This window comes from Leptosomus discolor, chromosome 2, assembly GCF_034619465.1.
Source record: "Leptosomus discolor isolate bLepDis1 chromosome 2, bLepDis1.hap2, whole genome shotgun sequence".
In the NCBI taxonomy this organism is placed as follows: Eukaryota; Metazoa; Chordata; class Aves; order Leptosomiformes; family Leptosomidae; genus Leptosomus; species Leptosomus discolor.
In genome coordinates this window covers 126,312,534-126,335,595 of record NC_141392.1, presented here as the reverse complement: position 1 = coordinate 126,335,595, position 23,062 = coordinate 126,312,534, and the positions used below count along the sequence as shown (strand labels likewise).

Genomic DNA, 23,062 nt, shown 5'->3' with positions numbered 1-23,062 from the left:
TCGCTGCCCTGGGGACAGCGGGAGGGACAGGGAGGCGTTAGAGGTGCTGCCCGCAGCGAGGCTGAGCCCACGTGAGGCTGGGAGGAAGGGAGGTGGCCTCCGTGGAGGCACCCAGCCGCTGGTGCTGGAGGAGGAGGCTCCTTGGCGTGATGGGGTAGAGCAGGGGAGACACAGTGCCAGGGAGGGATGGTGACAGGGACACCAGTGCCAGGAGGGATGGTTTACAGGGACACTAGTGCAAGGGAGGGATGGTTACAGGGACACCAGTGCCCAGAAGGGATGGTTACAGGGACACGGTAGCCAAGGGAGGGATGGTTACAGGGACACAGTGCCAAGGGAGGGATGGTTACAGGGACACCGGTGCCCAAGAAGGGATGGTTACAGGGACACCAGTGCCAAGGAGGGATGGTTACAGGGACACCAGTGCCAAGGAGGGATGGTGACAGGGACACCGGTGCCCAAGGAGGGATGGTTACAGGGACACCGGTGCCCAAGGAGGGATGGTTAAGGGACACCAGTGCCAAGAAGGGATGGTTACAGGACACCAGTGCCAAGGGAGGGATGGTTACAGGGACACCAGTGCCCAAGGAGGGATGGTGACAGGGACACCAGTGCCAGGGAGGGATGGTGACAGGGACACCGGTGCCAAGGAGGGATGGTTACAGGGACACCGGTGCCCAAGGAGGATGGTGACAGGGACACCAGTGCTCTAGGAGGGATGGTGACAGGGACACCGGTGCCCAAGGAGGGATGGTGAAGGGACACTGGTGCCAGGGAGGGATGGTTACAGGGACACTGGTGCCCAGGGAGGGATGGTTACAGGGACACTGGTGCCCAAGGAGGGATGGTGACAGGGACACTGGTGCCCAGGGAGGGATGGTTACAGGGACACTGGTGCCCAAGGAGGGATGGTTACAGGGACACCGGTGCCCAGGGAGGATGGTTACAGGGCCTCAGGCTGGATTCAGGTCAGGCAGATGCAAGTCCTGGTCTATGTGACACCGAGTTCCCCCCTTCACGCTCCTTCAGCTCTCCCTCGGGAGGCAAGGTGGAGCATCCCGCCTCTACCCGAGCTCCAGCTCATCCCACCCAGCCAGTAACCTCCTGCTCGTGCTGCTTGACCAGGACAGCTTAGCTGAGCAACCTGCATGGAGCCAAGACACGAAGCAGGGCATCCCCCGGGTGAGCTTTTGGGGTGGGGTTTGCTTTTGGGGTTGGTTTTTTTCCCTTTTCTGAAGATGGAAGCTCAAACCTGACTCATACAAAGGCAACAAGTCTGGTGACTCTTCCATGTGCCGCCCTACGTCAGGGCTGGGCACGTCTTAAGAGGGTCACGGGGTGACCTGGGACTGCTGGGCTTGGCTCAATTTATTGCCGTGTTTCCCAAAGCCGCTTTCACGAGACGTAATTAAGACACTTGTTGATAATTAAAAGCCAAAGACCTGCTTCGTGTCTTGCTCAACACACGTCCTCAGTCATTGAGACACGTGAGCTTCTCGCTGCCTCGAGCCGAGGCGAAGTCCAGGAGGAACGGGCTGGTGGTAACTTCTGGAGGACGTCGTGGTAGAACTCAGCACGTGTCCTCACCTACGGGCACCGCCACCCTGCAACACCCTACGAGGGGACCACCACCTTGTGTCACCCTTGCCACCTTCTCCCCGTGTCACGTGCCGCCGGGGCTCCAGGATATCCCCCCCTCCGATCTTACTTGCTGTTCCCCATGGCTCCTTGCTGCCAGGTCTTCATGTCAGGCGACTGGTAGCCCGGCGTCGGCGGAGCCGGCTGCAGCATGGGGCTTTGCGAAGGCGGGAGCTGGGGCGACATCAAGGGGCTGCTGGGACTGAGCGACGGAGCAAAGGCGGGTTCGCTTTGCTGGGCCATGCCTGGGGGAGGACAGACGGCGTCAGCGGTGCCCAGCTCCCCACCAGCGGCACCAACTCCCTCCTCCTCCCTCGCAACCACTGGCGTCCAACCAGAACCCTCGAACCAGAACTATCACACCAGAACCATCGAACCAGAACTCTCGAACCAGAACTCTCGAAGCAGAACCATCAAACCAGAACCATCAAACCAGAACTCTCGAACCAGAACTATCGAACGAGAACTCTCGAACCAGAACTATCATCCCTGACTTTCCCTCTCAGGGTCTCTGGATTTCATTTCGAGCAGCTGTATGGCTCCAATGCCAGTATTTCAGGGACGAAGGAGCAGGGAAACTCCCCCCTCAAGTGGTTTCCCTCAGCAGGAGTTCCCCTTCAGCATCACACCTGGCTGGAGAACAGCCAGGGTTACCCTGAGGTGATGCCAAAGGAGGTTCCCGTGGGGCTCCTGCAGCCACCGAGTGGTTTTCGCTACTCCTCGGGGACGGCCACCTCGCTGAGACCCCGCGCTGGGGCTTGAACGCAAAGATCCTCCCGCCGGTGCCCGCCGGCAGGCACCTCGGCACCGCCTCGCCCGGCTCGTACGAGCTCGGGGCCCACACGAGAGGCGCCAGCCGCCCGCAGCTCCCTCCAGACCCCTCAGCAAGGCTCTGGCCCTTTCCAGCGCCCGTGTATTTAAGGAAGCGCAATTCAGAGGGCTGCCCTGCTGTTCCATTTTTAAGGAAAGAGCTGTGGAATCTTTTTTTCCTCAGCTATAGCTTGTTTTTTGGGGGGAGATTCAACCAGAAAAGGTCCCCTCGGGAGGCGGCAACCAGAGACCAGACCAGGACGCAGACTGGGTGAGACGGGCGAGCAGGGCTGGGCTGCAGCCTTCTCGGGGAGGGGTGATCTGAGCTCTGCCCTCCGCCCCTCCCTCCCCCCGGCTTTCCAACGCCGCCAACCGCTCCACGTACCCGATCCCGAATACTGAAAGATGTTCTGCTGCATCTGCGGGGTCATCCCGGCGCCGAACTGCCCGCCGACGCCGCCCATCATCCCCCGGTTCACCATGCCGCTGCGGTTCGCCAGCGCCGCCTCCGGGTTGGATGCCAACGGCGAGAAGGGGCTCGTGGAGGTGGGAGGGTTTCCCGGGGTCGTACCGTAGTTTGGGGGATAAGGGAACTGCTGGGGGGGGGCTTGGGGCAAGCGAGCGGCTCCGATCTGTACCGGGAGGCCGGTGGAGGGCGGGAGGTTGTTGCCAAAGCTTTGCTGTCTCATCAGGATGGCTCGTTGCTGCATGAGCTGCCGCTGCCGGTGCTGTTGGCTGTAGAGCTCGCGCTGCCGCTGCGCCAGCATCTGGGCGTTGAGGGGAGGCTGCGGGGAAGGAGGGGGGATGCCCCCATTAGCGCCGCTTCTGGCAAACAGCGCAGAGACACCCCCTCGCCCCCAGTCCCCCCAGTGCAAGAGCCGTGGGTGCTCCCCCATCCTCAGTTTCGCAAGGAAAGTTGGAAAACAACATTCCCCCCCCCCCCCCCCCCCCCCCCCGAAATCGGCCTGTGGGCGCCGCCGCAGGGCAGAGCAGGTTTTCGAGTCGAAAGATCAGCCTCTGCCCTGCGCCGAACGGCAAAGCTCCAGCAGGCCGGAGCGTCCCCCGCGCTCGGCAAACAGGCTCTCCGTCACCTGGATGCCACCAACCGCCCCGCTCCCCCGCTGGTTGCGCCCTCGCCGGGATGCTCCCACGCGCCAGAGCCCCGGATCCCTGACTTCGAGTCTTTTGTTTGCGAGGTGTTAAAAATCCCCCACGACCCCGTCTCACAAGCTTTTCCATCACCACGGGCTCGTTCCCCACACGGCCGAGCCAGCTGCGTTGGAATGAATCACCCCAAAAAGCCTGACGAAGCCAGCCAGCGGCTGGAAGTGGAGCTTTCGGGCCCCTTCCCTGTCCCTAACGCTCCCCACGGCACGTGAGGGACGTCACGCCGCGGTCGTGAAAAGGCAAAGGCTTCTCCGCCAAGTGGAGTAAAGCCACCAGAGCTCGCCTACGCTTCCCAGCTTCTCCTTGGAACCCGGCAGATGTTTGACTCGCGTTACTAGAAGCCAAACAAGAACTTTAGGGCCTGGGGATTTGCAGGCTCATTAAGAAAATTCACTAGAGATTCTGGTGTTTGAAGGATGGCATCGATTTCCTAAAGATCCTTCTCCATTAAGTGCGCTCGCACATCCTTCTCTGAGCAATAACCAAGTATTTAGACCTCAAGCAGGTGGAGGAGCTGGAATAAAGATGAAGCAAAAAAAAAACCCCCAACCCCCAACCCCACGGCGGCTCGTCTTGCAGCCTTCCAGGGAATTTTTCTCTCTCATTAAGGACAGAGAGGATCACAGAATGTCCGGGGTTGGAAGGGACTCTGAAAGATCCTCTAGTCCAACCCCCCTGCCAGAGCAGGACCGCCTAGAGCAGGGCACGGGGAGGAACCCTCCGATTCTCCCAGCTGGAGGATGGTGCCGCATCCCCCTTACCTGCGGCGTGATCTGCTGTTGCATCCCCGCCCGCATGTTGATGCCCACCGGGGAACTGGCCGCAAACTGGTTGAGGATCGCCTGCCGGTTTTGATGGATCAGCTGGAGGGGAGGAGAAACCCCCAAAACAAACAAACAAAAAAAGCCAGGGAGACCTTCAAAACTCTGACGTGGGACCTTCCCACCCGTCTGCTCCCGTCCCGTCGGGCTGCAGGCAGGACCGAGGGTCCCTCCACCCCCCCGCCCCCCCCGCCCGCCGCCTTGCGACGCGGAAGCGGGGGAAAAGAATTACCTGCTGCTGCCCCTGCAGCCGCTGCTGCAGCTGAAGTCGCAGCTGGTTGGGGGCCGTCGGGGGCCTGGCGAGCGTCTGCCGGGGTTGCATGGCCATGTTGGTGGGGAAGGCGCCGCGGGGCGGCGGGACCTGCACCGGCATGGGTCCGAAGGACGGCTTCTGCCGGACCATGCCGGGGAAGGCGCCGGGGAGGTTGGTGGTGGGAGAGGCGGAGGAGTAAGGCTGGGGGTACATGCCGGGTTTCTGCTCCATCATGAGCGGTGGGGTGGCTTGTTGGGGCTGGAACCGCTCCGTCAGGGCTTCCAGCCCGCCGCCCTGGCGAAGGCAAAGGGGGAGGAAAATATCACTTGGGAGCCCCACCGGTACCCGACCTCTCCCCCCGGGAGAGCTCAGAGGGGATGGAGGATGCTCGTGAGGACGGGGCTGCCTATAACCCTCAGCCCCTGGGCCAGGCTCCAGCCCTGCACCGCCCCGAGGAGGGCATTAAACGCCCGCTCCCCAGGGCTTAGCAAACCTTCAAGGCAGGGAAATGGTTTCTTGTGGCTTGCTTGGGAGGAGCAAAGACCAAGGCCAGGCTTTTGGGAAGGGCTCAGGGCTCATCTCCCCGGGCTGCTGGGGGGTTGCGGGGTAGCAGGAGGCGATGCTGCCTTCCTCTGCGGGGTCTGCTCGCACGGAGCGGCTCCTCCGGGCTCCAAACAGCAGCATGGCTGGTTGGCCAGACCCGAAGTCTCGGAGGATCGACCTGAACACGGGCAATAATTTGTTCTTTCTCTCCTTTCCTGTCTTTCTGCAGCCTCAGAGGCTCAGCTGGAGGCAGAGGGTACGGCGTTACGGGTCGCCATCCGCACCTTGGACACAGGGGATATCCAAGGGTGGGAGCCACGCACCCCTCGGGACTGGGGGAGCTCATGGAGAGGCTTTACTCCTGCACTGCTCGTAGACACCCTTGCTAGGAACCCGTGGGAGACGGGACCTTTCGGTCTATAGCACAGCTATTCCCCGACAAATGAGCCCTGTTCTATCCAAGGGGGGATTTCCACACCAGCACATCATGATACGAAGATATTCTGTGCTGCTCTACCTTGCCTCAGGCAGAGAAAGCTGGTGTTTGAGCTATGAACCCACGGAGAAGTAACACCTCGGAGCCAGAATCCTTCATCTGAGTCCCCCAGCTTAAGAGAAAGCTGCGTTAAGAGAAACCACACGCACACGCGCACACAATCCCCCGCCAAATCCCGCTGCCTTTGGGATTTGGTTAGATGGTGCCCATCGAAGGACCGAGGCTTGAAGGGCAGGGGTGAGGCTTTGGGAATGATGGTGGGGAAAAAAAAAGTATTGCTTAGGATCGGTTAAGATGGTGGTGGGGAAAAATAAATCGCTCAAGATCGATTAAGATGGAGCTTTTATGGTTCAAGGACGGGATACCAGGACACCAACCAGCAGCCTGCCATGGCCAGAAACCACAGACCTGCCAAAACGAGGTTCTTTAACTGTTCTCTCCCCAAACGACCCAGTTTCCAGCCGCCTCCTGCTTCAACTGGGTGCATCCAGCGCTCCAGCCCACCGCGGCCGTGGTGGCGCGGAGAAGATGGTGGGTTTGGTGAAGTCAGGGGATGACGAACCCCTACCTGCCCAGAACACCACCTGGAGGGGAACTACCAACACGCTTTCTTCCCAAAGATGCCTTTATGCTGATGTGCTGTTTCTCTAAAGACATTAATTCACGCGAATATTTCATGGAACCATTGAAAATATTCCCGAGGCTCGGCCGAAGCCGTGGAAAAAGCCCAAGATTCCCACGAACGAAACGATCCCTGGATGGGAGCAAAGCTGGGTCGGGGGTCCAGACATGAGATAATCCCCCTGAGCCCAGTGCTCCTTGGCAGGGGAAGCACCGCCTCGGCGCGGGGACGCTTGGCAGCGTTGGGTGCCATCCGAGGGCACCTCAAGCCAGCGGTCTGCTGCTGCTGGGGCCTGCCCGGAGCAGGGAAGGGTCGCTGGGGAGCCGTGCCAGCTGAGTCTGCAAAACCCTTGTGGAAACACTGAGCTGTTGCAGCTGCATCTTTGGCAAGAGCATCTTTGTACCAGACAGCCTGAACTCCCTAGCCCTAAGTTGCAGAAAGTTAAAGAAAAAAAAAAGGCAGGTGGTGATTTTAGAGGCACAGCCTTGGAGAAAAAAAAAAAAAGGGACGTGGCAAATACCTGACCCAGGAACCAACTCACTGGCAGGGCCCCTGTGAAAAGATAAACCCTCCCAGTAGCGCAGCGTGAGGCGTCCCAGCGGGGCTGCAGAAGGAGATGGGCCACCTCTGGGCTTAAAACGAGGCAGGATGAGGCCCAGAGCAGCCAGAGGGATTTGCTCTGAGCAGCTTCTCTCTCAGGACATCCCATCCCTCAGCAGGTTTTCCATCCTGACCCTCGTTTTGGAAAAAGCCCCTGTGTGAGCGCTACGGGGGCCACGGGAAAAGAAACCCCTCGAAGACAAACCCCAAGCGATCCCATCTCATTTTCCCTGCCCCGTCCCTCGCAGCCAGCTTGCCCCCCGCTGCCACCCCCTGTCCTTTAGGAAACCCCAGACCCTTCGGAGGCGTCCGCCCCCACGGAGAGCTGCAAAGAGGGAGGCTCCACCGCAGACCAGGGCCCTGGTGCTACCCGAGGACGACAGCACCACCCAAAGCAAACCAGCAAACCTCATTTGTTATTTTTGTTTTTTTCAATTTTTTTTCCCCCCGTGGTTCAACCCGAGGCAGGAGGGCAGCTGCACTGTAAGCCAATCTCGAGAGCGAGGGCCGCGCCGTTTCATACCAGCGAGGCCACGAGATATATTATTAGGCAGCACAACCCTGGCTCAGGAATCCCAGGCGCTGGGATTCCAGCTGGAAGGCTCCTCTGTGCCCTAATCCCCCGTCCCAGTAAGGTGGGGAAGGGGGACAAGCCTGCCAGCTCTCCCCGAGCTGCCCGGGCTTGAAGCCGCCTCTTTGCCAGGCTGCCGGTTCTCAGGGGTGGGGGGCGGATGGCGTTGGAAAAGCGGAGCAGCGAGATATTGGGTTTCACGGGGCTGCTTGCCAAGGTTTTTTTGGGGCGGGGGAGGGGGGGCTGCGAGAGGGACGGCGCGGTGTTAAGTATCGTCCCTGAATCTGGTGCGCTCGGGTGTTCCCGCTCACATCTGGCCTCCCGCTGCCAGACGCTGGAAATCCTCCTCCACGCTCACGCCAAGCCTCAGCGTCTGGCCCCGTGCGTGACCTCCGCTCCGTCCCACGAGCGGTTCCTTCTTTACCTGGACAAGTTTGTCGATCCCAAGGGCTCGATCCAGCTCGGCCAGCTCCGTCTCGTCTTTGCCGCTGAGGAAGGAGACGAGCTGCTCCAGCAGGGCTTTCTCGTCGTTCCGCCCCTCCGGCGTGGTGGGAGGACACAGGAGCTCATCCAGCTGCGAGGTGATGCACTGGCTGCGGGGAGAAGGAGCCAAGAGGAGGCAGGTTAAGGTTGAGGAGGCTGAGCTGGGAGACGCTCCAGCGACACCGCGGGGACTCGCTCCCACCCTGCTGCGTCACGCAAAACCCTCGGGCTGCAGCCTTGGCCTCCCCCCCGGCTGACCCTGCTCCAGCTCAAGCTCCGTTTGGGGACCTGCTTGTCAGGGTGAACCTCTCCACGAAACGAAGCCTCACGTTTTGGTGAGGTTTGGGAAGAAATACTGGTGCTTTCGCAGGCTTATGCTCCCACAAAGGCGTTTTTAGGCAGGACGGCGGGAGGCAGAGCAGAACTTCTGCCGGCACGAAAGCGGGGAGGCTTGGATGGAGCCGGAGCAGCTGGAAGCAAAGCAGCTGAAGGCAAAGGGGAACCTTGGAGCTGCAAAAAAAAATAATATGAGATTTCTGCAAAGCTCGCTCAATATTCTTTGGGAATAAGATTAATATGTAATGAGAAACATTCCAATGACGTGACTAATTGGAGTCAATTGGATTTGCCGGGTCTGACACGATGAAGAGAGCCGTGGCACATCCCGCTCGCAGAGAGGCACAAAGGCGAGGGCTCGAACATGCCAGCAGTTCCCAAGCAGCAGACATGTTTATCCTTTTAGCTCCAGATGAGGACCAGATGTACAGCGAGGAACCGAAGCCAATCTGACCGAGACCGCTGCAGCCAACACACGCAGCCTAACCCAGGGAAACGAAATCCTCGGCGTTGGGATTTCTGACGTCGCAGAGCCGGAGCCGAGAGGGAAGTGGGGAGGCAGAGGTGAGAAGCAGGGCTAGTTTCACTCCACGGCCACGGTCCCTGCTACTTGCTGCCTGTGTCAAACCCAGCTTTGCAGCGCCGAGGGACAGTTTGCTGCCCAGACGTCATTCTTGCAGAGGAAGGCGAGCGCAGGCTGCTTCTCCAGGCAGCTAGTGGAGAAATTCGGGTTGGCACCATCTCTTCAGCCCATGAGGGACCTCTGCACGGATGGCAAAAGTTGGTGTATGAAGAGATCGCGGAGACCATACGACCTTCACGCCGTAAATAAACCTCCAGCGCGTCCTGCTTTGCAGCCCAACCCAGCCTGCAGAGCCTTCCTCACTCCTCCTCTCCTCCAGCACCACGCCACGGTGCGGTCCAGATGAGCCTCTGGGCAGGTGACGGTGGCACAGAGGAGATCCTGGACCCTGTGCATCGTGTCCCCAGTCATCCTGTTTTCATGTGGCAAAGGTTTTCTATCCACCGCAACCCTTCAGGCTTTTTTTAAGGTGAAAGCTGTGATTCTGCAGGCGGTGAGGAGGAGAGATTCAGCTGCTGGCAGAGATGGTATCAAATGCTGCCTGAGGCCCCATCAAACATCTCCTGGGCATGGCCTTCAAGTGCCGCTCCAAAAGGCTGCGGGTCTCTGGCCCTGCACAGATGTCCTAGAAACCTCAGGCATCTCAGATGGCGCTGGGTGCCAGCGCTGAGGCAACCGAATCGGGCCCCGGGTGGCACGTTTGACCTTGGCGGATTAGAGGAACGCGTGCAAGAACGGCGGCCTGGATTTGCTTCGAGGAGCCTTGGAGCTGGCCCAAGGTGTCCCTCTTCTGCAGAAGACACAAGAGCACTTACGCTTGGGACACGAGAGAAGGGATGTTGTAGTCGTCCCACTTCACCGAGAGACAAAGGCACAGGAGGATTTGGGGACTGGGAGAATTTAAAAGGGAAGCTCCTGGTCCCCAGGACACCTGGTGCTGGGAGATCTGGGCACCACCAGCTCCTTAAACAAAGCCAGGAGCTCAGCCCACTGCCAGCTAACGCCAACGTCCCAGCTGGGAAACCTTTACAACCCCCAAAGCAAAAGCTCTGCTGGTTTGATCTCAGCCAAAACACCTTTCTTGGTCCTGTAGTATCTGCAGTCCAAAGGCTCCGTCTGCTTGCCCCAACCGTCTCCATCAGGTGGACAGGCAGCCGCTGGGACTGTGGGCATCTCCCAGGACAAGTGTCTCCTCCCCACTTGGAGCACATCTGCAGGTCTTGAGGACCAAGGTCCAGGGGCTTTTCCCCAGCAGAATCTCTTCTCTCGGCTGCAGTGGAAGCGGGGTTTTGTGGGTGACCACCACGCCACTCGATGGAAGTGGTTAGACTCCACCAAGATGCTGCCAAGGCAGGTCTCACCCGTGGAGCTCCATCAGACCTCAGTAACCAGAGGGAACTGAGCTGGGAACCAGCTTCTTCCGATGTTGCCTGTGCCCACCAGCTCTGGCAGGAACCACCCGTGCCCAGAGACCCTAACTCAGGAGGAGTGGAGGCTCACCAGGACGAGCAGCCCTCCACCGCTCCTCCTGCTCTCATCTTGCGGCCCCAGCGCATGCGTTGACTCTCCCAGTGGCTCCCACCGTATCTCCACCGCCTGGGGAGCCCGACCTTGCTGCAGGGACCTGCTGGTGCCGTGGGAAGTCCCACCACGCAGCACGGTTCTCCTTTGCTTTCTTCCACGCCAACCTGGGTCCTCACTCCAGCATCCAGCTGCAAAGGGTGAGCCAGAAGAAAATCCAGCTGCCTTCCTCCCAGCTGCGCTGGCTGGGGAGACAAAAATATCCACAGCCTTGGAGCACCAGGCTGCTGAGTAAGGGAAGGTCATTTTTTACCCCATAAGCAGCATTTTACGGAACATTCGTAGCTTAAAGCACAGATTGATTTTTCGAGCAGCGCTGCCCTTTGCCAGGTGCGCCCCACGGATCTTATCCCAGCAAAATAATGACACCCGCCAGGCTTAAAAGGGAAGTTACTTCCAGGCAGCAAGGGCTCGGGGTGATGTGACTGCTCAGTGAAACGGGGATTGGTTTCATCTCCCAGCTCTTTCAAGCAACACGAGGCTCAGTCTTTCCAGTAGAAGTCCCAGGTCCCGTTGCAGCAGGGGGGACCACTGAGGCAACACCCTCTCCTCGGGCTCAGCAAAGAGCTTTTAGAAATTAATCCAAATGCAGCCCTTAGAAAAAGACGTTTGGCTACCATCTTGCTGAAACGCATCTCTTGCACGTGTCTCGTTCGTGACTGGAGAACAGAGCCTGTGCTCATCTGCTAACGACTTTCATGAACAGAGGAAATTCTGCCTCGCTGCAAAGCAGGGCTGGGCTTTGGCGAGAGGATGCGTGCAGAGCTCCTCACTGCTGGCTCTTAAACCAGGTACCTGAAGCCCCCCTGCCCCGGGCCTGCGGGAGGATTCCCTTCCCGCCCACATCAACGCTGCCACCAGTGCTGCTGCCTCAGCAAGCGCTTTGGGGCGCCCCTGGCCCGCGGGGGCACGGGCCGCCGAGCTCCATCAGCAGGGAGCGGGGCTCGCCACCCTTCTGCCCTCCCGTCCCAAAATACCCGACCTACGGTCTCCTCCAACCCCTTTCTAGCCAAGGAGTGATGTACTTCGGGCGGGTGACGACCCCCTTGGCTGCTCCATGGGGCACGGACCCAAAAAAAGGCGGTGAGAGGACCGGAGGGGCTTCTTTGACCTTGGGTTAGAGCGGCGACAATTTGAGCTGAAGCCAAGCACACGGGGACTGCAAAGAGCCGCAATGGCGTGAAAACACCAAACCGTCCCGCAGTTCTCCAGATCCCACCGGCGAGAAGGGACGCCGGGGAACACCAGCCCAAATACTGGCCCTGGCGAGGGACGGCGGGGACCTGCAGCATCCTGGGCTCTGCCGTGGATGGACGGGATTATTCAGGTCCAGACACGCCCTGGATGTCTCCCCCCGCCAACCCACCTTCCTTGCCTACTCCCACGGCCACCCCTATGCCAAACCCCCCCGAGTTTCTAAGAGAAGTGCCGACGAAGGCAGTTGCTAAAGATGAAAATCTCTCTTTTTTTAACCAAGAGAGAGAACAGACATCACCTCTCGCATCGTAGCGCCCTACACACCCCAGGCCTCGGCGTTTTTATGGTACCAGCAGCCACTGCCGCTGCCTCACCACGATGGGCCGTCGTGCTCGGCCCAGCCAGCGCTTCCAGGCAGGCAGCAAAGCAAAACCACGTCGCTTTGACGCCGGCAGCTACTGGCAGGAGATCCCGATGTCCTCCTGGGAGAGGTCGGGAAGCCACCAGCCCCGCGGTACTTACTCCTCAGGTTTATTCAGCGCGCCTCGATTCATGGCCGCCATGCCGCTATCCGTCCAGGGGACCTGCTCCCCCATGCCCGGCTGTCCAAACTGGTGATCCGGCACCCCCATCTCCAGCTCAGGCATTCCTGGAGGGGGGAGAAAAAGCGGGATGAGGGGAGGAAAGGTTAGCGCGTGGGCAGGGCGTGGGTGGTGCCAGGAGGACCGGGTAAGCTTGGAGCAACGGCATGCCAAGAGTGTCCCAAAACATCCCTAAAAAGGGCGCCAAGATTCACCAGTTAGGGCTTTTTGCAACCCAAAGTTACAGATATCAGGAGTGGTTTCCTAATCATTAGTTATAAGCATGAAATTCTGGGTGAAAATCTAGGCAGATGCTGCACCCACAGCAGCTATCTGTGACCCTGTGCACTCAGTGCGTGCAAACACTATTAAAAAGTTTCCCTTTTCAGCACATTTCCAGCAAGAGTTTCAAAATTCAGTCAAGTTAGAGGGTTGCTTCTCGAAGGCAAATTGTTACTACCAAAGATTTGAGCCTAAAAAACAGCCCACACCCATTAGCATCCTCTGCCTCTCTGTTGGAGAAGTTCATTTGCACGGGGAAAGGAGCCAATGCCATTAAATTAAGTTGTAGCAGAACTTGGAGCCCAAGCCCAGGACAGAGAGAGATGGATGAGGCTGGAGACTTTACGTCATCCCATTCCAAACGGGAATTGGGACTGAAGATCAAACGGCATCTCGGCGAAACCAGCCCGTGGAGACGGAACCCGGGGTGATACGCACGGTTCTGGCCGGGGTGGCACCTCTGCCGCATCGGGACGTGGTACAGGCGGCCACCCCTGTGCCAAACCCCTGAGTTTCTAAGAGAAGCGCTGACGGAGGCAGCTGCTAAGGATGAAATCGCTCTTCTTCTAACCAAGCCCAGCTGTGCTGATGCTTTTCCCAATAAAATACGTTATTTCCTTAAAAATGCCTGGGGTTACCCAGTGCCCGGTGTCGTTGCTGTTGTCACAAGGAGCCACCAGCTTCGCCTGCCACCCGGGCCGTGGGGTTTGTTTCAAAACTGAGAAAGTAAGAGAGGGAAGGGAAGGGAAAGGGAAGGGAAGGGAAGGGAAGGGAAGGGAAGGGAAGGGAAGGGAAGGGAAGGGAAGGGAAGGGAAGGGAAGGGAAGGGAAGGGAAGGGAAGGGAAGGGAAGGGAAGGGAAGGGAAGGGAAGGGAAGGGAAGGGAAGGGAAGGGAAGGGAAGGGAAGGGAAGGGAAGGGAAGGGAAGGGAAGGGAAGGGAAGGGAAGGGAAGGGAAGGGAAGGGAAGGGAAGGGAAGGGAAGGGAAGGGAAGGGAAGGGAAGGGAAGGGAAGGGAAGGGAAGGGAAGGGAAGGGAAGGGAAGGGAAGGGAAGGGAAGGGAAGGGAAGGGAAGGGAAGGGAAAGGGAAGGGAAGGGAAGGGAAGGGAAGGGAAGGGAAGGGAAGGGAAGGGAAGGGAAGGGAAGGGAAGGGAAGGGAAGGGAAGGGAAGGGAAGGGAAGGGAAGGGAAGGGAAGGGAAGGGAAGGGAAGGGAAGGGAAGGGAAGGGAAGGGAAGGGAAGGGGGTGCAGCTCGGCGATGCATCCCAGCGGACGCATCAGCACGGAGGCTCCAGCTGAGCGCTCCTCTATTTCTCAAAATTTCTTCAAGAAAAGCCTTAAGGTTGCTTGGCAACCGGCAGATCCCGGTGGTGGTGCCAGCGGCAGCCTTGGCAGCTCCTGCCAGGCCGGGGAGACTCGTGGCACAGTCACGGTGCGGCCCGTCCCCAACCCTTCCTTGCCTCGCCCCAAAACGGTCCCCAGGCTCATTGATGCTGGTGTTATTTTCCCAAGCAGAGCATCATTTACCGGGGTGTGGGTGACCCTCCTCGAGGCAGCCAGACCCGGCCATGGCTTAACGGGCATCAAAGGCAGGATGTAAAATGATAAATAATAATATCCTATAGCTGCGACAGCCGCGATGACACAACGCGCAGGGCTGATCTCTGCCTCTCCTTCTAGAGGGCACTCGGAGGAGGGTGCAAGCTCTCCTTCGCAAGAGAAGCCGCCCGAACCAAGAGCTTCACGCGGTCCAGCGGGCCGGGCTGTGGGCAGGGCTGCCACGGGTACCGGCCCCGCGCATCCTGCAGCCGTGGGCTGGCGGGGAGCGCTGCAATCCCACCACCCCCCTGCCCCCCGGGAGCGGGGCCAGAGCTGCGCTCCGAGGCGAATGGTTTGGGAGATGCCGGGCTGATGCTCTCCTGGAGCCTGGGCAGCACCAGACTGGGGACGGTGGCTGAATCCAGCAGCTCTTCCAGACCCACGCTCCCACCACGAGAAGACGAGACCCGGGTTATTTGCTTTCGGCACCCGCAGCCAGGCTGTCGCACAGCCCCAGCACACGGTGGCAAGCGGCTCACGTTTAGCATCGCCTGACGCATCGAGGGAAGCCCCGGGGGAGGCAGAGGAGGGCAGGGAAGTGGCATCCACAACCCTCCGGAGCCCAGGCTGCTCACGGTGAGGTCTGTGGTGTTTTGCCGTCGGCGATTTCAGGCAGGGTGAGGCGAGACTGTTGCTTCTGCAGCCCTTCTCCTGACACCCCACCCGTGCTCCAGGTCTCAGGGAAATTCAACCTTGACCAGTGCCAGGGGAACCGGAGCTACCGGCATCGCTCAGGTGAGGGGATGCAGCTTCCTCCGCCGGCCTCCCCGGGAAGGGGGATGGACAGAAGGATCTTTCTTTTGTCTGAAACTACTTGATGCCAAAAGAGGGGAAAGAATAAGCACAGCTGGGAAGCTCATCGCTTGTGAGAAGCTGGTGGTGAACAGCGAGGCTTGAGCTCCACCCTGCCATGCCCCTTCTCCCGGGGGACTCCCCGGAAAGCCTCAGCGTGAGGTGGAGAAGGCGGAGAGGAGCGGAGGCCCGCGGTGGTACGTACCTGCGTCGGGTGGGAAGGGGGTTGGTGCGGTCACCGTGCCCCTGCCCTGCTGGGACGGCCCGCGGGCGTGCGGGCTGCTGCCGTTGCTGGCGGGACAAGGCACCGGCCTCAGCTGCGCTGGCTCCAGGGGGTCGCAGAACTCAAACGGGGTCCGCCCGGCCTGCACGGCCTGCCCGCTGCTCATCGCTAGGGGTTTCGTAAAATGAGAAAAAAAGAAAAGAAAATAGGAGGAAGGGATTCATTAAACGAGAGGAAAAAAAAAAGGAAATAAAGCAGAAGAAAAAACCACCACCAGTCAGATCCCTTCCCAAGGCTCGCTGCAAGATCGCCGGCGCTCGGCAAAGTCCTCGCCCTGCCAGGGAGGGAGCCGGCGTCGCCAAGTTTGGAGGGGGAGAAGGGGGTCGTGGTGGGATGTCCCCTCGCCTAAAGCTGAAGGCTCGGTGCCCTGCGTGGCTTGGTCACCTCCAGCCATCCCGGGGACACACACACACACCAGCCCCGGGGCAGCACCGCAGCTCCGGCATGCTGTGTGAGGGTAAGGGGATCCAGGAGCTGGGCTGGCAGCCCCAAAACCAGCAGCTGGAGCTTAAAAATAATCAGCTGGGCACAAAAATGAAACCCAACCAACTGGACATAAGAAAGGCAGCGGGGGTGGGGGTTGCACCCCCCTAATATATACAGGCAAGTTTTGAACCCCGCTAAAAAGAGGGGTAAAGGGACAACAGTGAGTTACAGAAGCTGAAGCACAGCTCCCTCGCTCGATGTAGCCACATCAGCCAAGCTCTGCTCCCTCCAGGGCTGACCCCGGCGCAGGAGCCACGTGTCGTGTCCCCCCCTGCCCCCGGCAGCCCCCTGTGCTGCCCTCCTGCCTGCGCAGCTCTCATCTATCACCTGCTGGCTTTCAATCGATTGAAACGACGTTCGTTAGGCCTTGCATTATTCTCCTTTTTATTCAGGTAAGCGGTCGCCAGTTCAGCTGCGGTTTGCCAGCAGGCAGCAACGTCTCCAACGCTCGGGTTGGACTGAAAACTGAACGCAAGAAGCAGCCTGGCGAGTGGGTGGCCACCAGCCCTGGCTGTGGGCAACCCCTCTCCCAGCCACCGGCGCCTCTAAATCCTTAAGGGGGGCAGCGCTGCCGCCCCGGCACGAGTTAAACCCGGCGGCAGCGCCTTCAAGCGAGGCTGGTGGTGGCTCTCCTGCCGTTTCAGGTGCAGCCGGTGGCCTTTCGAGCGCTCACCACTGCAGCCCTGGCCACAAACGTGCTCGCCCTCCTCGCTCTCGCTTGGATGCAGGAGGCTCTTTCCCCCGCAGGCAGCAAGCCCCCGCTCTTGACGTCGGAGCGTTACGGGTGTCCCCGCCGCTGAAGGTACCGACTGGGACACGAGGGTCCTCGGCAAGGAGTCGTTAGGCCTGAGTGACAAGCCTAACGATGACTTCAGCTCGGAGGCGATGGGTCACCTGGTCCATGGCTACGGCTACGGGGCTGACAGCTCCTTGACGTTCCCCCCGATGGAGGGGAGGCACAGCACGGCTCCCCGATGCCTTCGGGCTCGATGCAGCCGTCGCTCCTCACCCTTCCAGCGTCCTCTTGCGCCCTTACCCTGTACACCTTCTGGTCGCTGACAGTCCAGTTTATGAGACCCCAGACTCTTCCCTCTGATTTATGGCGGGCAGGGCGACGTTTCAGCCTGCAGCACTCGGCTCCCCAGCCTGCCTGCAGCTTGCAGAGGGGGTTTTTTGGGGGGAGGGTTAGAGACCTGCAAGCTATCGCTTGCGATGCTGCGCTGCCCTCGGACGGTGCCCCGGCAGCCTGCTGCCGGCCCAGCCGCCCCGGCGGGCTTCACCCCGCTTCACGGCACCGTCTGGGCCGTGCTCACAGCACCACGCTGCTTTGCCTTCTGCTGCGACGCTCCCACCCTTTCCAAGGCTCCGCTTTTGCAACCTGAGTCCTCCAAAAATACCCCAGCCCTGCCTGCCAGAGCCGCCTCAGGGGCTTCTTGCAGGGCTGGGACCCAAAACCTCCTCGTTTGTTGAATAAGTAACAGAATGATTGTCCCTCCCTATGTAGGATGTGGACCAGCAGCCAACTGGTTTATACTGGGTCCTGTCCTGCTGCTCGCTCTTCCTTCCCTCTGCTATGAAAACTTCAGCAATCAAGACTCAGCGTGATAGGGGGGGGATGCGGCGGATAAATTATATCCATAAAAAAATCAAACTTGGGATGGAAAAAGCCCCCCCAGGACCGGCTCCAGCACGCTGCCCCGGGGATGCCGCAGCACCAAAGGGGACAGGCGAGCATCCCTCGTGCCGCAGGGGTGGGGCTGGCGTGGGGACGCCCGGCCCGGCGAGCGCGCGGCGTGGGCGCCGACCGAGCGTGCCTGGGTGCGGTTATTTGGGCAAATGGATGCTGGGATGGGTAAAAGCTTGTTTTCCCCTGGGGAGGATGCTGGGACTGGCTGTGCCTCTGTTACTGCCCAGCCTGGGGAAGCCCACCCCGAGGAATCCCGGCCTGAGCCTCCAGCCATGGGGTCCATGGATGCTTTGGCGATGTAATTTATTTATTTATTATTTGCCTGCAGGCTCCTTCAGGAGAGAAATCCTAATTTTTTTTTGCTATTAGGTAAAACCGGCCACTTTGGAGAAAAATCAGGTCTTTTAATTTTTTTCTTTTGGTGTTTAGAAAAACATCCTGACGCTCCACCTGAGCACATGAAGCCTCAAAGCCCTGTCTGGAAGCGACAGCGATGCTTTGAAACCTCCAACGCCTCCAGCCCAGCCTGCCTGCTCCCCTGTGACCAAGCCCACGTCTCGGAGGGACCCGTTCCTCTCCTCTTCCTCTCATCACACCTGCTGGCAGGGGGACCACGGGGCTCACCACCCCCAGCCTGGCACCAGCCAGCAACACCCAGGTCCCCCCATCATCACCGCGGCCCGATCCAGGATGGTGGTACCCCGGCAGAGCCGGCGATGGAGGAGACCCTCCCCTCCCACCCCCCCGTGGCAGGGACCCGGTTTGGGGGGTGGGGGGTGTGAACACGTACGGTTGAGTCCGGCGGGGGCTCTGGCAGCGGTGCTGGGCTGCAGGGGGGCTGCCAGCATCTCCGGCTTGACGGCGACGCCGCCCACGCTGCTCTCGCCCCTCTCCGCTCCGCACAAGGCGGGCAGCTGAGCCGCCTTCTCCAGCGAGGGCAGGAGCTGGTCCAGCTGCTCCAGTTCGGCGGCAAACTAAGGAAGGAGCAAAAAAAAAAAAAAATAATAAAAAAGATATAATTCCCGGTGGGTGATTCAGCCCAAACACAGCACCAGCGAGACCGAGCGCTGCTTTCTCACGCACACAGACCCCCCCCCCCCCCCCAGCGCCGCTCCCCCCTTCCCTTTGCTTGCCGAAACGCCGAGCATCTCGCACGGGTAGAGAACCAGCCCCGCATCCCTCTGCCTGGCCAGGCACAGCCCCTGGGGGGGACAAGGACTGTCCCCCCCTGCCCCGCACACGGGTCCCCACCCCACAGCCCGGTTCTTGGTAGCGGCTTCGAGACGCTTGCGTGCTGCAATTAGCATAATTATTAACGGTATAGATATCCTCCAGCTATTTAAAACAGGAGATAATTTGCTCTGTTAATATACATACACTTACACTGAGACGATAATAATAAAAAAATGGTCTTTTCTAAGAAACAGAAGTGACTTTTTGGAACAAGTGTCCAAAACCGACGCTGGCCTCGGGCATGTAATTACCCTCAATGGGGTAGTAAAATATCATTCAGCTTTTCCAGCCTTCATCACAGCTAAAAGTGGAAGAATAGATGTTTAGCCCGGGGACTCAAATAAATGGGCAAGTTACTGGGAAAGGGATTTGCACCAGTGGTTGTAATAGCGGCGCTGTAAAGCAGCAGGTTGGGATTAAAGGGGCTGAGATAAATGAGCTTTGGCTAAAAAGAAAAAAAAATATCTCAAGGGAAACCAAATGCTTGAAAATCTGAGGATGAGTATTGCTTCCCAAAGAGTGCTGGGGTAAGCCTGGCCATTAACGCGGCGCTAGGGAAAATCTTTGGATTCGAGGGAGGGAATGATGCTCTGGTGCAGGGACGATGGAGAAATCCGGCAGGACCTGGGTCCCGGCTTTGCCATCAGCTGAGATGCGAGGCGGCAGCCGACAGCCCCTGCCCGTGATAAATAGCGGGGAGTCGCTGGCTTTGGGCATCCCTGGGATGCTCCTGCTCCTCCCCGGCTGAGGGAGCAGCGCGAAAGACCTCTCACCGAGGCGACAGCTTTGTCCTTTCACCAGAAGAAATCATGGGATGTTTCTCCCTAAACCCTAACTGGAAATACTTCCTATCTCAGATAAAAATCCTCCAAGCTGGTGGCAATCCCACTCGCTTCCCGTTTCCCTTCCACGGTGTAAAGGTGGGGACGAAGCCCGGGGAGGCTGCGGGAAGCTCTGCCTTGGGATGGACCCTCCAACCACGGCGCCTCCATTGAAACCACAAGCCCAGCCCAGCATCCAAGACCCGCCGTGGCAGAGGTTTCCTTCTCGACCTTCCCTGCTCTTTCTTCCCCTTTCCTACACTCTCACGGAGCACCTGGTTCGATGAATTGATATTTTTAACCTACACGACACGGCACGAGCTTGTTTTCCCTTTACAGTGGCGTTTCGTGCATTAAATGATCAGCCAACGCTGCTGATGAGAAGTGCCCCGCGAGCAGCAGGCATCAATATTACAATTTCGAACGGACTAACCAGCTGTTTTCTTTCCCCCCGTATCCTTCCCATCAAATCTGAACCCCAGAGCCCTGAGAAGCAGAATATCCTCCTAAACCCAGGCTCACGGAGAGAATCGAACGCAGCAAATTCAGCTCCTGCAGCACAAGTTTGCGCGTCTCAACTCTTCCAAAGGACGGAATGTCTCAACCAAGCAGAATTTCTTTAAGTTTGCAAAACAAAGGGAACTGAAGCCAAGTGGGGGACATCCACGATACAGCAGACACACATCTCCTCAGCTCCATCTCCTCCTGCAGGGAGGTCATTTTGGAGGAGGAGAAGAGCACGGAGGCAGCTGTGGGCATCCGAAACAGATGTTCAAGCGGAGATAAAACGGGAGCAGTGAAGTTCTTGCGCTGCTCGTGGGGTATGGGAAGAGGCTGGAGGATGGAGAGGTGAGCAGGAAGGAACACGTGGTGGGAGCAAGGTGCTTATCAGTTGTTTTCTGGAGCTCCCGAACTTGCACCTGGATTCTGTGCCCACTTTAACAGGTATTTTATTTTGCTTCCACATCGAGAAAACACACAGTGCTGGAGGGCTGGAGCAGCTCAGCCCACCCAGTCTTGCTTGGAGAAGGCTCGGATCTCCATGACCTGTTTCTATCCCCAAATGGGTGAGACAACCCCTGGCGTGCGGGTTGGGAGGCAGAGGGTGGCTGACTATTTCTGAACAGCTTCTTCCTCCCCAAACCGCCGGCTCCTGGCAGAAACCAGGTTCCAAAACCAGAGCCAACCGAAAGGCAAACCACGGGACAGCACCTCACCTCTCCCAGCCGGCTCATAGGACGCCCCACGCGTGAAATCAGCTCGGTGAGGAGGCCAGAGATGCTCGTAGGTGGTAACCCCCCGGGCATCTGTCACTAGATCAGGTTGCTCAAAGCCCTGTCCAACCTGACCTCGAAGACTTCCAACGACGAGGCATCCGTGACTTCTCTTTGGACTCCACCGTCCACACGTGGTGGAGCGCTCCCAGGCCCAGGCAGCGCCGCCAGCTCCCCGGCACCGGGCTCGAGGGCAGATATAAGACAATCTGACCCGAAGAACAGTTTCCTCTTCACCCAGCTGAAGTTCAGCTCATGCCTTGAAGCACAAGGATGAAGAGCCCTCCCAAAACCTTGCTTATTTTTTTCCCTTTCATCTTTTTTTTTAACTCTTCCAATTCCTATTAGCTCTTTCCCAAGCCCTACCCAAATATTTTTTGTTCTCACCCCACGAACACGTGGCTCCAAGCAAACCTGGGGTGTTTCCATAGGATAAATCCGGAAAGGAAATCATTCCTTCAAGGCTGAAGGCGAGCTGCAGAGCCTGCCCTGTGATTAATGTTGCTCCTTAATTGACATTTCGATTCTCAAAATGATCACACAAGAAAACAAAAATCTTGTATTTGAAATGGCCGCTCCCCCTCCCCGCGCCGCACCAAAGCAGCCCGTAACACGTGGAAATGAAACCCTCGTCCTCAGCTGCTGAGCAGCGAAGGGCTGTTCACTCCTCAGAAAATGCATTTTAAGACTCCACAAATCCCCTCCAGCCTCTTTTATTAACTCTTTGGAAGCACTCGCTACAGCCCAGCGTATAATCCTGATGCTCTCCAGCTGCTTGGAGAGGGATACTTGGAACCGACGAGCAATGAAGGAGCCTAAAAAAATGCTCGGCTGCTTCCAACAGCGCAGCAGAGGGGCTTATAAACACATGCAGGCTCGAGTCATGCGAGCTCTGCGCGCCTGTTCATGAGCAGAGCACGGCCTCGTTTCACTAACAGGGCTTTCTGCCCTCTCCGAAGGCTGGAGTAGCCGGAACCATCGCTGCCGGTCAGCAAAGAGCCTGCCTGCACCCCCAGCCGGCCAGTGAATCCTGCAGGTGGATGCCTGGGAGACCAGGCAAGCAGAGGTTTTCCCGTCCCTCGGCATTTTGCCTCGTTTTGGTGACAACAGCACTCCCAGCTCCGTGAAAGGAGGCTGGGGCAGCTCCACGCACGGGAGGATGCCGTGCTTCCCACTGGAGCATCGGGGTGGGTACCGGGCTCTACGGCAGGTTCATTGCCCGCCCGCCAGCTCCCTCGTGCCTCCCAAAATAAGCACGTTTTGCCTTGGCTCTTCCTCACGCGGAGGCACGATGGATCTCCAACGGGAGATGACGGGGGACGCCGTCCCATCCAGCGAGCCGATGCCACCAGGAAAGTCCACGATAGGAAGAGATAAGGAGCTGGATCCCCACTCGCCTACAGAATCACCGCCCGCGTCTCCCAAGCCAACTGAGCCCTTAACCTTATTAAGAGACTTATGGTTCATTTGTCACTCGAGGCTCTCCGAGCGCTCCGGGATTCATCCCGTATCTCCGGCCGCCGGCGGCCGCCTTTGCCGCAGTGGGTAAGCAGGCGATCAGCCCTGCTCTTCATGTCAGCCGCTCGCTTCTCTTTGCTTAAAAGGGATTAAGCAGCCTTATCCATGTTACCATCTCCCCTGGCTTTCAAAAAGTAAGAAATCTCTTCTATTCATAGCTGCGTGTAATGAATATTTATACACCCAAATCTCTATTGCAGAGATCTGTCACTGGATTATTCAATTTAATAATACTTTTAGGATAACTAAAAGGCCCGTATAATTGCTAATCTCAGCCAACAAGAGCGCAAGGGATTGAAAATTCCCTGGGACACGAGCCCTGAATGTGCCCAGAGATGCAGAATTAAGAACCTTTTCACAGGGCAACACGCACGTGGTCTTCTCCTCACTCCAGCCCACCACCTGCAGTGATGGGCCACGCTTCTTTCTTATTTTTACACACCTCTGTAGAGTTTCTGCCTTCCCACCATCGCCTTGAAGATCTGAGCTGGAAAAAAGTGAAGCATCTGGACAGAAGGGGATAGCACTGGTGCTGAAGAAGGTGGCACCAGCGCTGGAGAAGGTGGCACCAGCGCTGGAGTAGGTGGCATCAGCAATAGAGAAGGTGGCACCAGCGCTGGAGTAGGTGGCACCAGCACTGCAGAAGGTGGCACCAGCGCTGGAGAAGATGGCACCAGCGCTGGAAAAGGTGGCACCAGCGCTGGAGAAGGTGGCACCAGCACTGGAAAAGGTGGCACCAGCGCTGGAGAAGGTGGCACCAGCGCTGGAAAAGGTGGCACCAGCACTGCAGAAGGTGGCACCAGTGCTGGA

The 23,062-nt window shown here is 58.5% G+C and overlaps 1 protein-coding gene across 1 annotated transcript in view; it reads right to left on the bottom strand.

Annotated features, from left to right (window-relative positions):
- Window positions 1–1,704: 1,704 nt before the first annotated feature.
- Window positions 1,705–23,062, bottom strand: part of NCOA1 (nuclear receptor coactivator 1) — a 59,890-nt gene continuing 38,532 nt past the window's right edge. Inside the window, exons 10-17 of the mRNA XM_086460497.1 lie at window positions 18,197–18,380; window positions 15,156–15,341; window positions 12,224–12,350; window positions 7,946–8,114; window positions 4,669–4,983; window positions 4,377–4,478; window positions 2,834–3,233; window positions 1,705–1,883 (exon numbers count right to left, since the gene is read on the bottom strand). Of these exons, the coding sequence (XP_086316623.1) occupies window positions 1,705–1,883; window positions 2,834–3,233; window positions 4,377–4,478; window positions 4,669–4,983; window positions 7,946–8,114; window positions 12,224–12,350; window positions 15,156–15,341; window positions 18,197–18,380 (1,662 nt within the window). The remainder of the gene's footprint in view (window positions 1,884–2,833; window positions 3,234–4,376; window positions 4,479–4,668; window positions 4,984–7,945; window positions 8,115–12,223; window positions 12,351–15,155; window positions 15,342–18,196; window positions 18,381–23,062) is intronic.